The sequence below is a fragment of the Mus pahari genome, chromosome 7, assembly GCF_900095145.1.
Source record: "Mus pahari chromosome 7, PAHARI_EIJ_v1.1, whole genome shotgun sequence".
Taxonomy (NCBI): Eukaryota; Metazoa; Chordata; class Mammalia; order Rodentia; family Muridae; genus Mus; species Mus pahari.
Genome location: NC_034596.1, coordinates 29,871,914 through 29,889,050, shown reverse-complemented (window position 1 = coordinate 29,889,050; position 17,137 = coordinate 29,871,914). Strand labels below are relative to the sequence as shown.

Sequence of the window (17,137 nt, the reverse complement as noted above, 5' to 3'; positions counted from 1 at the left end):
AAGTCAAGTGGGAATAATATTGATTCTAGCAATATTGTGATGTAAAGTACAGGCTAAACATTTAATTATCTATAAAGATATGAAAGATCAGTGACATTCCGATGCTTTAATAATGTTGCACAATTGTAGTTCAAGATTTTGTTTCTAGTCTTTAATTACCTCTCTCTACAATTTTTAAAAATCAGTTAAACTGGCTCAACTCCAAACTGTTTTAACAGTTTGCAGTGGAAATTGTTCCTTTGTCTTATGCCTAAAGTTTAAGTTGGTGTTTACTTTGCAGTACCTTTATGGTTTTTTTGTTGTTCACAATTTGCAATTAACAGGAGAGTTGGTGCTATATGTGCTAAGGTGTCATTAGTGGAAGTGAAGACTGTATTTTTTTAAATCTAAAATGTCAATTTTAGGTTGGGTGATGATTGATTTAAATCTCAAGCATGTCCCCTTCTCTCTGGGAAATTTGTAATTTAGAAATAGTAAAACATAATTTTATAATCTGGTTGTATAGCTACACAAAACGAGCAGTTGTCCAACTGAAGGGTTCTCATCAAGTATGAGAGATAGGAGCGATCCTAGTCACTGAGTTTACTGTATAAGAGGAAGGGCTTTTGTGGGAAAGAGATGGGAGGAATGTCTTTGCAGACATAGCAAAGTGTGGTGGTTTTGCTATTTACTCAGATTCTTAGGTAAAAGGGAGAAATAATTGCTTTAGATTAGAAGTTGCCTTGTTTTAATTATACCTGTTTATCCCTGGCCAGCTTCTTTTACACCTGTGTTGAGTATTAGGGCTTGGGAGGTATCTAAGAATGTAAAAAGGCCAGGCTGTTCCCCCTCGGTTAGCTGTGTCAGTGATACAACCTAGCAGTTATATGGAGATGATCTTCATTATGCTCTGGACTAGGTACGTGTTCAGAATATCTGATTTTGAAGTTACACACAGTTTCCCTACACTGGCCTAAGTCACCAAAATTTGCCCATTAGTAACCCTGGCCCTACTCTCACTGGTAAAATGTAGAAGCTAGGGTTCTTAGAAATGTCATAAGCAACCCTATATCCTTCCTACTTAACTTCTACCAAGGATACACACTGGGGGATTTAAAAGGAATATAGTTTTGGAGGATAGTTGTTGACCTAACAAATGGGTGAGTGTTTTTTAGCTTGTTCATACACATAAACAAGTCTAAAGTGCTTCACGAGTCCATCTCCACAGAGACAGTAACATTTAATAAAAGAAACATAGGATGTTTATACAAAACCAATGTATTTTATTTAACTCCATACAAAAGTAGGTGGTTAAAAACATTAAATAGATGAGTTATTTGTAGATGACTGCCTCGGTTTGTGCATGTGGTTTACTTTGGTCACTGAGCCACTCTACAGCCCCTTCCTCTGTTATAAGCAGGTGCTGTAAACAGCAACTTTCTCACTTATGTCCTTAAGGAGGGAGCGGACTTCTCCTTCCAGTCGCACTAATTCTTGAGCTTTATCTTCTAAGTATTTTTGATTGTCCTCATATTTTCTTTCTAAGTCTGTGGAGATAAATAAAAGTAAGGTTAAGTATGAACTGCTTATAGCCTTCACCTTTATAAAAACCGTACGTGGCAAGAAAAGACCTACCTTCCAGCAGCTGAAGTTTGCTGTTGGCTTGAGCCAAGAGTGTTTTTGCTTCATTTTGTAGCAGCTCAGCTTTCCTCCTGGCATCTGCTGACTCTTCAGTTTTTTGGGCAATTAAGCTTTCTACTTTCTTATACTTTTCATCAAGTTCGCCATCTAGAGTCTGCAGATACAATTTAAGACATAAAGGTGAAACTGGTATGTCTGTAATTACATTCAAGAGCTCTAGATGAAAGAGTTCTTTTCTCTGAACAAGCAAGCATCTTAGATTAAGGAATATCAAAGTACTTGGGCTTCATATTAAGTTAATGCAAGAAAAATTGGGAATTTTAAGTCTGCTACTGTACCAATACACATAAAGGAGAAGGTGATGGCTAGTTGTGGTGCACACACTTAAATCTGGGCATTGTGGAGGAGCAGGAGGTAGATCTGAGCTTGAGGCCAGCCTGGTCAACACCCCCCCCCCCCCCCCCCCCAAAAAAAATAGAAAACTCGGGATTGAACAATAGGTACAAACTGATTATGAAAATTCACTTCTAGAGCTTTGAAATTTTCTAATAGTGTCATTTTTTTCAGTGCCATGAGACTGTCTGGGAGATTCGTACCTTCAGACTGCAAGATCAGGACAGAGTAGTCTGACCTGGCAAAAATTTCTCTTAGGTTTGCTGAAATTATTTTTAGGTAATACTGGGAAGCTATAACAACTTAGACCTCTTCCTTTCCCTTTCTGTTTTTTGGTTGGTTGGTTGGTTGGTTGGCTCCCCCCCCCCCCCCGAAATAGGGTTTGTCTGTGTAGCCCTGGCTGTCCTCAAACTCAGAAATCTGTCTGCCTCTGCCTCCCAAGTGCTGGGATTAAAGGCGTGGGCCACCACTGCCTGGCAACTCCTCCCCCCCCCCCCAAGGAAGAAATCAGAATTAGGTTATATGACAGATTTAACAATCCTGACTTTAAGTTTAAAAAGCTGTCTTTGGAAGTAAATTTAGAAATGAAATGTGTATAAGAAACAAATTTGCTAAACACATCACCTTCCAAGGAGAGAAAAAAGGTAGCAATTTGATTTCTTACTACTGTGTAAGGGACTCTTAAGCTTTTCCCATCCTGTCTTTAAATTATTCTCAAATGGGTGGCTAACTGCTATGTCAAAGAGACCTCTCTGAACCTATAGTACAGAAATAACTAGTGTATACTTTTAAAGTACCACCCCAGATATAATTCATTCTTCTAAACTCATACCCATGTTGAGACCTAAGGGTCTCAACATCCATCTCATAATCCATTCTTTATTCATTTATCCAAAGACTTCTGTTTTAAAATGGGTCACTGGGCTATTCGTATCATCAAGAAAGGTAAGGAAAAAAACTAATTACCAAAGTTACAAAGATTTACTTACCTTCTTAACATCATCTGCATTCTGTTTTACAGAATATACGACTTTTTCGATATATTCTGCCTCCCCAGAGTTCTGGGCAGCTTTACGCTTAAGCTCTTCCACGTTCCTCTCAAGCTTGCTGATGCGCTGGGAGGCGTTGGTGAGGGTTTCCTCAGAAGCTGCGGTTTCAGATTCAATCTAAAGGTGTAATGTTAATCATCCAGACTCCATTAGTACAAGGTCAGGGGCAGGGAGGCTGCTATGCCCACCTGCATCAGAAGCCCGGGCAGCATTGGGACAGCTTAGGAGGGGTTCTAAACCAGTGGGCTGCATGGCAGATATTTTCATAACTAGCAAAACTACAGTTATGAAGTAGCAACAAAATAATGATATGGTTCAGGGTCACCACAACACGAACTGTATTAAAGGGTTGTACCAATCGGAAGGTTGACAAGCACGGGCTGAGATGAAGTACCCAGCTTCAGTTACTCTGCGTCACACATCATACTTTCTGTTGATCGCAGCTGTGTTTAGTTAAAGAACATTCGAAAATGAGCCAGTGGTGAGGAGGATTTTCAAATTATGTGGAAAAGTAAACTGGCAACTTCAGTCATCTTTTTAGCTAGTCCTGTCAGCTCAGTGGTAAGACTCTGGTAGTGATGGGGCATTAGCTTGAAAATGTGAAGACCCAGGATACTAGGAATAGCAAGTCACCCCAGAGGAAAAGATAGCTGGGCAACTGGTAAATGTCTGGTCTCCTTGGGAGAGCACTGTCTTAGGGTAGGTATGCTCCATAAAGTAACCGAATAGCAAGACACTTGTCAAAGCGACTGTGGGTAGAGACACAGGCCAAATCTGTAAATCGAGCCAAAGATTCCCAGCCTAAGTGTAACATTAAATTGGAAAAAAATGTGAATAATAATTAATAAAATTGTTTTAAGCAATAGTGCTTAATTTCTGACACACTTTAAAGGAGGGGAAAACACCTGTGCTAAGAGAAACAGTTCTGATTTATTTAAAGGGGTAATCTGCCGTGTTAAAATAATTTCCGGTGTTACGGGGAATCGATGTATGTCCCCCATACAGCCCAGTTCGAGTGCCTTACCGATGTTAGCAGGTTTTGCGTTCCTTGGATATCCTCATCAGCTTGTTTAATCGCCTTCTCTGCTGCAACCTGGGCCTTTTCTGCTTCTTCTAATGCTTCCTTCACCATGTCTGCAGTGACTTTAACATCTGTTGCACTTTTGCTGAGCAGAACAAACAACTGCTTTTAACATGAAACCATTTTTCCACTGGCAAAACAGCATTTTCTTTGAAAGCATATCCACTTGAAAGACTCTTTGTTAAGTAAATAAGTCTCTTTTACAGTATGCTAGTTACAGCAGATATCTCACACACACAGACACACACACACACCCCGGATTGCCAGTGTGTACATTCAGATACCTTGCTCTCTTAGCTTCCTCGAGCAACAGCTCAGCTCTGGCAATGTCAGCTGCACTCTGCTGCAAAATAACCTCTACTTGAGAAAGGGTTTCAACTCGTTCCCGGATGTCTTCTGTTAGGTTCTGTAACTGCTGTGGTGTGCTAGGCATTTCCATTTTCAGTACTTCATTAGCAACTGCTTCAATACTGTCTAGATCCGCACTATCCTCTGTGAAAAGCAAAGACCAAAACACCATAGAGCTGGTTCTCTCAGCTGCATGTCAGCACCCGCCACTTGAAGAGACATACCCTTGCTATCTAGAGACCCTTGCTCTCCCTCACGGGGAGATATAGGTGCCAGTAGAGTTTGCTGTAGGCTGGAGAGATCACAGAAGAAGGGGAACCAAGCAGGTTTTTAGGCTGGAGAGAGGGCAGACAGTGTGTTGTACGTGTATACTGTGGTTTCAGGTTATGGAAGATGAGAGCCCAGCATTTAAAGCTGTAGCTACAAGGGAACAAAAACCTTTACACTTAGTGAGGTTGATATACACTGTCCCAGACCAAGGCTAGCCTGGTCTACAAAGTGAATAACTAGGACTGCATAGAAACTATCTCAAAAAGGAAAAAAAGTATTGATATTCCTTACCAGTTATAAGAATTCTAGAAAGGACTGAATGCTATAAGAGCCAAGACAGTGTATCATCGGCAAAACTCTGAAGGTCAGATCTCTTAAGGTGTTTTCCGTTTTTGACTAAGAACATAAATATGGACCCCAGAGCACTTAAATGGGGGAAAATTTATGGTTAAGTCATGGCTTCCAATTTTGTTTCCAGTTGTCACTGGAAAACAGTTTTTTATTAGTCATTTTTATAGGCACATTCCACTTTCAGTGGCATCTATGTATGGACCATGACTAATTTCTGGCCTGAGATGCATGGGAATGCCTAAAGGTTTTTATCCTCCTAGAAGGGTCTAGCCAAGGAGTAGGGAGGGAGGGGTTGTCTTCGCTCATCAGCCTCTGTCACATCAGACTACAACTTAGGATGGGGCTGCCTCAGGAATGAAGCTGATAGGCTTAACATTGGCAAAAGAAAGGCAAAGTAGGGTAGTCCCAGACCATGAACTTAACTACCTTGGACTTGTAGTGTGATATCTATATCTACCCCCCACCCCCCGCTAGACAGGGGTTCTCTGTGTAGCCCAGGCTGTCCTGGAACTCACTCTGTAGACCAGGCTAGCCTTAAACTCAGAGATCCACCTGCCTCTGGCCTCCCAAGTGCTAGGATTAAAGGGGTGCGCCACTACTGCCCGGCGTAATATAAATTCTTAATTCTAATTCAGTTGGAGTTTTCTGTGTCTTGTACCAGTAATATCCATATTGATAGTATGTGCACTATAATCAAAACTTAAAATCTGAGCCAGATTCTAGAGATTTCTCCATAGAAAATGCTAACTGCTAGGTTCTGAACATAGATGGCAAAGCCTTGGGGGCACTGCCAAAGGAACAACCCCTCCAAGGTCCTCAAGACAAATTCTAATACAGTTCTCAGAGCAAATGTTTTCACTTCTAGATAGGCTGCTTAGAAGCCCCAGCAGGTACGGCAGTGCCTGTAGAACATTTGGAAGGTAAATCACAACATATACTTAAGAAAGGAAGGGCTACAGAAAGGGCTTAGCATCACTACCCTATCAGAGAGCCAGAGTTTAGAGCTCAGCATTCAATTGGACAGCTCCGGCTTCAGCAGATCTGACATCCCTTCTGGCATCTTCCGGTGCCTTTGTACACACATGCATGCATCCACATAATTTTGTTTTCCTTAAGGCAGGCTAGGTCTCCTCTACTTATCACTGATGCTGCTTCTACCTTTCAAGTACTAGGGTTGCAGACATCCGCTTACAAGTTCAGCTTGATGTAGCTGAACTTTCTGTTACTGTATTTCTTGCCAGAGATTTATCTACAACTCAGACAGGAATTCTTGCCTCTCAAACAGAATCTCACAGGAACCAATGTCTGAAAGTACAAGTAAAAGCAAGCCACTACTGACCAGTCAGGAAGTTTCTGATCTGCTTGATGAGGTTCCTCAGGTCCTCGTTGCTCTTGTCCACTTTTTCTTTGGTAGCATTTGTTTTTAACAGGACATTCTGCGCATTCTGCTTCGCCTCATCCGCTCTCACTTTTGCTTCAGAGACCTAAACATGAATAAGTAAGCCATCTATGAAACCAGCTTGCTCTCTCTAAAGCAGGTCAAACAGTCTATTGTCAACAAACTTAGAAGCAGATTTGTCTGTTAAAATATGATGCTTTTATGTAGACTTAAGCACTCAATATGCACATTCCTGTTCAGTATTCGTAGGGCTAGCATTTGAAATGTTTTCAAAGCTGTTTTTGGCTCTAAAACACCTGATGGTCTGAGGAGAAGGTCACTTTAGAACAGTGTTCAATTTTGTGTAGTACAATTAATTACATGTTCTCTCATATTGTTAATCCATAGTTTATGCTGCTTTCTCCTAACATACATGCTATTCCCATGGAGAGAAAGCAAATTCCTAGTCTGATTAAGTGATTAAGAACCTTGCCATCACCATTTGAAACATCAGCTTTTACACTGAACAGTGAATTTAGTCAGCATGTGGAACTGACTCCTTTTTAGACCCTCACTACAACTGCAAGCCAACAGACAACAAAAGCTGAGCCCATCCACTGACTCACCATCTTGGAGAGCTGTTCTACTTCAGCAAGAGCACTCAGGACGTCACGGTCAAAATCCATGGCTTTCTGCCAAGCACTGTGGGCCACAGTGACCAGACCACCACAGCCAGGCCCCCCACACTTCTTCTCTCCTTCGTCAGTTCTGCAGTTGGGGCCGCCACATTCACTTTCAGAACAGTCAGCCCCTGGAGGCGTTCCACAGGTCTGCAATAAGCCAAGGGTCAGGGACGGGGCTTCCGGGTAAGTCAGCAACAGAATGGCTGGGTGGCCAGAGAACAAAGGTGGACGGGACACATAAAAAGTGTACAGCACACTAGATCTGCTTTGTTTCAACAAACATGAACAGGAATAGAGTGTGCAGAGATGCATGATCCATCCAGCTTGCTCCCACTGAACTTTAAATCTCCAATACCATCTACCCAAATGCAGATCTTTTTCAAGTTCTGCCAATCCAGAGTCCTGACTGGTTTAGACTCAGCAGCAAGTGCCCTGGTGATTATGGTCTGCTGTCTGACATGTAACCTGGACATAGTTGCATCATCGGTAGGGGAGGTGTAGTGAGAAAAGCTGAGAATTTAATACAGACAGGGAAGCTGGAGGGTAGGATTTGAGTAAGGTAAAGTGCTAGAACATTTCCGATGGGAAAGAACAGTTTGTGTGAACAAAGGGGAATATTACTTTTTTCAAGTTCCCTCAACCACCCCATCCAGCTAGCAAGCACTCAGTCCTTTTTCCTTACCAGAAACTTCCTAAAGATCATACCACATGGCTATGGAATACAGATGCAAACAGGGAAATTACAGGCATGCTGTATGATACGGAAAGGGTTGTGCAGGAACTAAGTTATATTTGGCATTTTATGAAAACTGTACTGAAGACAAGCAGGATTTCTGCAATGAACAGCAGTTACCAGAATAACCCCCAACATAATAAAGATAGTGTTTTTAGTAGAGATACTGTGAACTCTTTTGGCTCAAATGATTGTAAAGTACCTATAATCCCAAATATGTTAATAACTACAATAATCATTTATAACACATAATGCACGTGAAAATAATTGTGTTATGGCAGAAAATGAGTCCCACTCAGGCGCAAACTTAAAAAGTCTTAGGAGCGTTTTCTACAAGCTTTCTGGCAGCACACTAGATCTGCTTTGTTTCAACAAACATGAACAGGGATAGAGAGCCGGCACGGCTGAGCTTTTCTCGATGAAGAACAGGAAGTACTGAGGAACACAAAGAGGAAAAGATCACTTCACAGGAAAATGGCAGCTGAGAACCCACAGAAATAATCACAGGATAACTGAAACATAAACAGTGAGGAAAAAAAAAAAAACCCACGAAGCCATGTCTTACAGAAAAGCCTGCACAGACGGTGCTCATCTGCAGGCTGAAGCCGCCCCTCCACACCCATTTACCACCCACTCTCTAAGTTTCACTCTGTTGAAAGCAGAAGATAATACCAAGCCCCAAACTTTGCAGGTGTCCAAAAGGACTGATTACAAAACAGGATAGGTGACATGCTTTTGTCTGTTTCTGACTGCAGACGTGGGCAAGAGGGGCGATGGCAGCTACAGAATGGTTAAGAATTTTCCCTGTCTCCAGTACACATGGCTGCTACAGGGAGTAGCAGTGCTCTCCGGTGCTGGTGGGGTCTGTGGTAGAGGCAGTCACCCTCTTATGCCTTCAGAGAGACCGGGAAATACTTGGTACCAAGGTACCTAGGGCCCAGGGCCCTAAAATGAGTGTCTTTGCTGGCTTTTTTCCCACCTGACTCTTAAAGATTCCTCTGTCTAGGGTGAGAAAAAACTTAGAAGATAATGTTGGTGTATATATAAAAATATATCTCAGTTGTCTCAGGTTTCGAAAACTGCAGGAAAAAAAACCTGGCTTGGCTTCCTTTTGGCCTTCTGCCTGATTTTCATTAAACTCACTACTCAATTTCACCTGGCTCCAGAGTTACTTTTTAAAAGCTTCTAAGAAATTAATCTGCTTTTCTAGGACAGCTCAGACCTTAATCTTTACCAGGTAATGTTACTGGAACAAAGGAACATTTTAGCAAACACCGATGGAAAAACATTCTGTCCTTGAACAATTTTGAATTCTTCCACTTGGATGTTGCAGTTCAAAGCAGAACAAGTGAGTTTTTTTTTTTCCTTGTTTTGTTTTGTTTGTTTTGTTTTTTGTTTTTTAAGGCCACACTATAAAAAGGATCTAGTTTCAGTAAGAAGTCCCTCTGCAGATACAGGAGGTGTGTATGTGTGTGTGTGTGGGGGGGGGGGCTGCCCAGAGGAACAGCTGAGGCAGGAGCAGGCTGGAAACAGACACATGCTCTGTTCCCCATGCCTTGATCTTGGCTAATCCACAGTGGAGCCCAGCACCTTGAGCTCTGGAGTCACCCCTACAGGATTACAAACAGCAATACTGGAGCAAGGCAGAAGGTGCCTGTTTGTTTTCTTTGTCTCTTAAAAAAAAAAAAAACACAGCTCATTGGGGAAAACCTCAAGACTCACCATCTCTGCAGCAGCCGACAGGTCGAGACTCTGCAGTTTGCCGGCCAGTTCGTCCAGAAGGCGTGCCTGTTCCTCCTGCTTCTCCTTGAACTGAGACTCTCGCTCCAACATCAGGTCTTCTACTCTGTCTCTCGTGAGGGCCGACTGCTCCACTGTGCTGTCGGGGTCTGTGGTGGAGGCATTCACCCGCTTCTCTGCCTCAAGAGAGATCTGGAAATACTTGGTGATGCTGTCCAAGGCTCCTAGGACAGGAAATGAAATTGCCTACAGTTAACCTCCTGGTCCCTGGTTCCTCCCAAACAGTGCCCAATTATTTGGTATTTTGTGGTCCTGATTTATACTATAAGGCTTTAGGATTCAAGAAAATAAATCTGGAGGGAAGCAGAGTGTCCCTGTAATGAACAGTGAATCTCTTCTGTCCCATCAGCCCCTGGTCAAACACTGGTGTGAAAGGAGAAGTCAAGCCATCATGCACACGTTGTTTCTGTATTTAGGCAAAAATCTAAATCCTGGTGTCAGGCAGCCTGGAGATGTCCCGGTGACTGTTTCTCTTTATCTACTTGGGTCCATTCAAACAATTATTACACGCATGAAGGACACAGTACAGTTTGGCTATAGGGACCTAGTAAAACAAAATGAATAATATGGAATTGTGTCATTAACGCATGTCACCTTTGCTTTGGGGGGAGGGTATGATATAGCCTGCAATATTGACAATTAAAATATTTTTGAGTTAATTAAGTAAGCAGTAATCTCAAATGCAAAGGGACTTGCAGAATTAACAATATTCTAGCAGCCACAGGGGCTAAGGAAAGGCCAGGGTTAATTAAACTGGGAAACGGATCACATTTTAACGCAGTAGGGCCTCTACTATGTCTTGTCCCCAGGTCCCATATTGGAAAACCAAGAACTTTAAGCCCCACTTGTGCCAAAGACTCAATAAAGATTTAAAACTGTTAGAACACTTTTTTGTTTTGTTTTGTTTTTTGTTTTTTTAGAAAGTATTAAGAGGGTAGACACAGGGTCATTTATTATCCAGGTTTGAGATTTCTCACCCTGAATATCAGAGTTTTTGATAAATTCCAGCTGTTCTGCCAGCTCTTTCACGGTCTTGTCAAGGCTCTCTGCTTCTGCCTGCAGTGCGTCGAGCTCTCCAGCTGTGCTGTTACTCTGTGAAGCTGTATCAGATAATTTCACTTCTACTTGAGCCATCTTTTCTGTGACATCTTTGGTTAATTTCCTGTGAAAAGAAAAGTAAGCTTACCTAAAACTGGCCCAAACTGTCAGTCTTACTCGTGGCTTCTCCACTAGCATACTCTTTCACCCTCTACCTTCAGACTAGCTCAGTTATAACCCTCTGTGTTTCAGTTTTCTTTCTACAACAGACAACGGAAGCCAACACCTTTTCTTCAAGTACTTTGAAGAAAAATTCCACTCAGCTCTTTGAGTGTGTGTGGGAGAGAGGTAGTTTAAGCCTCTGATATGATCAGAAATGAACAAGGGTGAGTGCAGGCTATAGCTCTCAATGTAGGCCAGTAAGCCTCCAACATACAAATATACAGACACACACACACACATATAAATATATTTAATGCTCCTTAGGTTAACAGGATACCACGAGTGACCCAACACAGAGACCAGGCACTAAAAGCAGATATGGGATTTGGTAGAACTGAATATATGCAGTGACTTTCCTTATGATGGTTTTTCCTAGAGTTTCACTTTTATTAATGGACTGATTCAAAAAGGCTTTCATTTCTTTTCAGATCTCAAAAATATTACAATTAAGAATAATGTCTAGGCTGCTGGTGGTGGCGCACGCCTTTAATCCCAGCCCCTGGGAAGCAGAGGCAAGCAGGATCTCTTGAGTTTGAGGCTAGCCTGGTCTACACAACAAAATCCTGTCTTTAAAACAAAGAAACAAGTAATAAAATTATCATTCTCTATCTAGAGCCTGTGAGATGGATGGCTCTGCAGGTAAAAAGCTATTTGCTGCTAAGTCTGATGATGACCTCGTTTGATCCCCCAGAACCCACACGGTAGATGGCAAAGACTTTCACAAGTTGTTCTGCCGTCCTTTAAGTAAACACCACAGCAGGGACATGCCTACCGCCTATCCATGTACAGATCCACAATTTTACTATACATTTAATATATTTACTGGATTGGAGAGCAAACCTAGGACCTGATGTACTTTCGGGGCTCAAACTGTTAAAAATAAGCGGTATTAAAGAAATTTCTATCCAGAGAGAGCCCAGTGAGGAAGCTGTTTCCGTACGGACACTTCATGATGTTATCAACGATGCTTTTCATGAGACAACAGCTGAACAGAAAAATAATTTGGGAATGAGTGTCATATTTGAGGTGATGGGAGTTCCCCACTAAGTAGCAATACTTAAAAAAATGACAATTTTAGGTATAATTTTTCTATAAGTGTGTCATCCTCGCATTGCACTGCAGGGCAGCGGCAAGAGCAATCCAGGAATCAATGTGCCACTCAAATTCAACGCATTACACAAAGCCAAGACTCTGGATCTTCTGCCTCAAGTCCAGTCCTACTGCAGGCACTGAGCCTCAATCTACCCTGCTCACAGCCAACACTGCAGATAAACAAGGGGCCCAAAGCCTGTGACAGACTAGAAAGTCTACCAGACATGCCGCTCCAGGAAATCTTTGCTATTCAAATACTGAAAAACCTTCGTGAGTGATTTCTGGCTCATTAACTACTTACTCTGCCTCCTCAAAGAGAATGCCAATGTTTTTCAGGGGTTCGGCGGCTGGGCTCTGGGCCAGGATGTCTTTTATCTCATTGACTTTCTTCTCCACAGAGTCCACGGTCTCTCGGTAGGGACCAATCACACCACTGATTTTCAGAGCCTTGGCTTTCTCCAGGAATTTGTGGGTCCTGTTGGTCAGCTCACCAATGATGGCATCCCAGAGAGCAAAGCACTGGTGGCAGGGTGTGCAGTCAGGAAAGACCCCCGAGTACCCTCTGGTACATTTGTCACAGCGAGGACCCTCCACACCCTCCACACAGACACACTGGCCCGTGGACTGGTCACACTGCGGTGTCTCAATGCCCCTGGGGTCACAGTCACAGGCTGGAAGGGAAACAGAAATGCTAGTTGACTGATGACATCACAAGCTTCAGTGACAAAATCTGGTATTTAATGTCCCCAAATCACTGTTAGAGCTTAAAGTGGCTTGCCCTAGTATGCTAACCCATTGACCCTTAAGAGTAATGGTAATTTAAAAAGTCAGTAGATAAGCCTTGCTAACCACTTATTTTGTGGCAAGCATCGTGTATGTATAACATGCAACATTTTCAACCTTCACACCATCCCTGTGTCTGGGCAAAATAGTTAACTCTATTTCTGTGAAACGGAAACCAAGGTAGAGACATTATATGACCTGCTCAGAGTCTCACAGCAAGGAAATGATTTAGTGCTCTGCATCCCCAGAGCCCATCCTGGCCTCCATCCTGCCTCTGCTTCCAAATCTGAGCTCCCAGCTAACAAGGCAGTCTAGATGGTTCAGACTGCATCCTTTGCCAGAAGATACATCCTAAAGGACCGGCACCTAGCTAATCAAGCCCACCCGCTCACAAAGCCAAGTACCAAGCAAAGTACCTTGTGCTTGGTAAGAGCAACAGAAAACCAAATCTCAAGGAAAACAGGAAGAGATCAAAATCCCAGGTTCAAAAGCTTCGACCTTGTGTCTGCCACTGTGATTAAATACCCTCACAGTATGAGCAACTGACTCATGAAAATGACAGAAGTGACCCCAGGGGATCTTGGAAACTACTGGCTCCTTTGTCTATGACTGACTCATTGTAGTTGGTACCTTACCCAGAGGCAAAAATGGCAAAAGGTAAAATCCTGCCTGGCATAGGGAAAAACTCACATTTCTGGCCAACAGCTGACTGAAATTGCTTATAGTACATATGCCCCTCACCCTTGCTTAGAATTCTGACCCACAGGTGAGAACCACATCATCTTTCCATCAGTACTTGCCTTTCCCCAGAATTTGTGGAGTTTGAACAACAAAGGGTCTCTACATGCATCCCTGGCCTTAAGCCCATTCTGGGTAAAGGTGTGAACGGAAGACAAACATTCCCTCTGGTGTCCCTAGGCAGAGCATGGACTCCCAGGGAAGAGGCACAGCTGTCTTAAGACATTTTTCTACATGGCACCAAGCAAAAAATTAACTTGTATTCGGGAGTTCAATAGCCTTTACCAAATGAGCTCCTAACATCACCTTATAAGCATTCAAGAGGCATTTCTGGTATCAGTATGCATCATCGGTATGAGAAATAGCCGGCTAAAGTGGCAGTGCCTCTGTGACATCAATAGCTATGATTTGCCACCTAAATGCTTTCTCCTAGAGCATCATCCAAGGCTGGGCTGGCGGTCCTGACAGCCACTTATCTCCAACTGAAGCCTAGAGGGTTTGGCTGACACTTGCTCACTTACCTGTCTAGCACCTTTAACAACAAGGTTAAACCCAGCGCCACAGCTAGAACAATTATGGGTGGAGGCTATAATGGGTGTCTTTCTCCAAACCCCTTGTGTCCTAGGGCAAGGAAAGGAAGCTAGGACAAAGGGGGAGGAAAAACTCAATCCTAGAAAGGAGTCAGGGCTTCCACATCTGAAGTACTTGGTACACAGAGCACCTGGTACAGAGCAAGAACTCTTCACTAGCTAGTCTCACAGTCACTTCCCTTGTCCCTGCTGTCCCTACATGTTTGGGAGTCTCCTGCTCCCAGGTACCTGATCACATTTCCACTGGATAAAGGCAGAAAGCGAGTGTGTTTGTCTTGGTTTTATTTTGGCATATTTTCCAATAATAGCTTGTTCAAAAATGTAAAGTTTAGCATATTCTAGTAAATTTCAGGACTGTAAAATACACTTTTCCTTGATGTATTGATGTATTAGAACTTAACCTTAGGATTTCAAAATTAAACTAACAACCCCCCCCGTCACAACTTTTCGAGCAAGACCTTTTTCATCGTTACTGTTTTTGGAGGGCAATGACTTGCCAAAACCAGAAGTCATTTAAACTGTGAATGATCTGTATACCATTTGTTCTTTCTGTTCCTCAAAAAAAGCATCTTATGCCCAGAGTCAGTTCGTGAGCTTATCTTCCCTTGGAAGATTAAGAAGCGACTTCAGCCAAGCGTGGTGGTACAGACCTTTAATCCCAGCAGACAGATAGCTGAGTTCCAGGCCAGCCAGGGCTACATAGTGGGGGGTGGGGGTGGCAAGCAGCATGTTAAAGTCACAGAGGACTGCAAAGGCCAAGCTTCACTTTACATCATTTTCACAGTGAGAGACTGTAGGGGAATGTGTAGTGACAGCTCAGAGAAATCAGGGAAAGGCCTGGTCAAGGCTCTGTCAGCTTTGCAAGTGAACAGGAAGAACTCAGATAACACTATGTCTAAAGAGCTTGAGCTGTTAAGGTTTAAGAACAAGTTTATTTCATTTGGTAATATGCAGTTGTCTCCCAAGCTCAAAACGATCTAGAACTGTAAAACATAACACAAGAACCAAAATGACCTCGTGTTTAAAAGAGCCATATGAATTGTGCTTTTTGGGTGGGCTGGTGATAGTGCAGCTGCTGCAACAGAAAGTTTCTACTGAAAAAAGTATTTAGAGGCTTTAATTCTGAGCAGGTAAAGAAGAAAATGTTTAAATTACAGTATCAAAAGTCTTGAGTAGAGAGGAAGAGACCAATGTACAGATGACTACCATCATCCCCTGGTCTACAAGAAGTCCAACTTCTCATCAAGGATGCATATCATCTGGGAAAGTCCTTTGCTAATGTTAACTAAGTCACAGCCCAGGCCAGAGGCACACATAATAGTATTATGGGTATTTCTCAGATGTCCAAAACTAAGTAACAAAGAGAGGAACTGGCAGAGACACTACCAAATAAATACCCATCAAATGATGGCTAGATTAGATTCAAACAGTTGATATTTCGGGCTCTAGTTTCATGAAGAATTCTTGTTTCTGAACAGTTGACTAACCTAGTAAATGGAATTCAACTACCTGCCCTTAGAGAGAAATTGGTTGGCATTTCCCAACACAGCTAAAGATGTACATGGGACATCTCTATTCCCATATGTAAAAAGAATACATGCTGCCTCTTTCAATTTTCATGAAAAGACTATACCATATAGGATGTTGGGGGGACCATATGAAACATGCTAATTGATCACCTGTAAGATAATTTTCAGATGATCTGAATTTTACCCCTGTCTGTCTGGGCCTTTAAAAGGAAACCACACAGAATCCATACACACCACACAGAGGTGTGATGACACTCTGTAGGGGCTTAAGAAGTGCTCCAGGGCGCCAGAGAAAAAGTGTATTAGGTAAAGTGCTTGCTGCATAAACATGAGGGTCCAACTTTTGGTCCCTAAGAAAAAGTCCAGAGTGATGGCAGAGGCTATAACTCAGCCCATGGAGGCAGAGATGGCAGTGCCTAGAGACTGGTGGTGTGAGCTACAGGCCAATGAGAAATCCTGTCTCAGAAAACAAGGTGGACAGCTCCCAAGAAAGGGCAGTGAAGGTTGCCCCTTTCCACATGCATGCACACACTTGTGTCTGCCCCAAAGAGTACATAAAACTCTATGACAGACTGGACACCGGAGAGAGGGACAGCCTCTCATCCAGAAAGGATGAATGAAAGATAGGCTGTATTACGTCAATTAACCTACCACAAGAGCCTATTTGAGGAACACGCAGATATGGTCCTCCAAGTGGTAGATAGTGGGTGAGCTCTGCACTTCTAGGTAGGATCTGCTATTGCTCAAATGGCTGCTCTTTAAGTCTGACTCATTTTTAAAATAACTGTCGACTGCTTACTCTTGTGTGGTACTATGTACGGGCTAAAACAGTTTAAGACACGTTTAGAATGACTACAGTGGCCCACAGTCTTGAGGGGAGAAGAATTTAAACTGTGCAGGTATCTGCTGTCTGTAGCTATTTCAGCCATGCTGACTTGTCCATAACCAGTTAACAGCTACATCTCCTTTGACAAAGGGCTGGGCCACAGAGGCGGCACAGATGCACACCTTCCCTGGAAGCAGATCCATTGCATACCCGTCATTACAGAAGAAGTATGAGAGACGCTCACACCGCCCACAAAACCGTTATTGTTTTGCACCATGAGAAGGAATGGCTCTAGCCATTTTTGCTTTCCACAGATTTTGCAAAAGGTTCTAGATGACATGCTTCCTCACATGTTCTCTGTTGAGAGCATGTATAAGCCGGCAACTACTTCCACAGCATTCTCTAACATCACGGGGAGAAAGACTAACCTGCTGAGAATGTGCCAAAAGAACGTGTGGTGGATGTCACTGTATGACATGGTGGCTGCTGCCATGGCTGAGGTTTCAATGTTCTAGGAATAAAACCTGCCCAGCCCAAAGGATGTAACCTGTCTTACATTTGAGAATTCTCTCTCTCTCTCTCTCTCTCTCTCTCTCTCTCTCTCTCTCTCTCT

The 17,137-nt window shown here is 42.8% G+C and overlaps 1 protein-coding gene across 3 annotated transcripts in view; it reads right to left on the bottom strand.

Moving 5' to 3' along the window:
• Window positions 1-1,241: 1,241 nt before the first annotated feature.
• Lamb1 (laminin subunit beta 1) overlaps window positions 1,242-17,137 on the bottom strand; it is a 63,559-nt gene continuing 47,663 nt past the window's right edge. For all 3 annotated transcript variants that reach the window (XM_029540802.1, XM_021202710.2, XM_021202711.2), the window contains 10 exons: window positions 12,360-12,729; window positions 10,684-10,868; window positions 9,629-9,870; window positions 7,117-7,320; window positions 6,452-6,596; window positions 4,428-4,635; window positions 4,087-4,228; window positions 3,003-3,179; window positions 1,615-1,774; window positions 1,242-1,526 (listed from right to left, as the gene is read on the bottom strand). In XM_029540802.1, coding sequence (XP_029396662.1) covers window positions 1,390-1,526; window positions 1,615-1,774; window positions 3,003-3,179; window positions 4,087-4,228; window positions 4,428-4,635; window positions 6,452-6,596; window positions 7,117-7,320; window positions 9,629-9,870; window positions 10,684-10,868; window positions 12,360-12,729 — 1,970 coding nt within the window. In that variant the 3' untranslated portion in view covers window positions 1,242-1,389. The remainder of the gene's footprint in view (window positions 1,527-1,614; window positions 1,775-3,002; window positions 3,180-4,086; window positions 4,229-4,427; window positions 4,636-6,451; window positions 6,597-7,116; window positions 7,321-9,628; window positions 9,871-10,683; window positions 10,869-12,359; window positions 12,730-17,137) is intronic.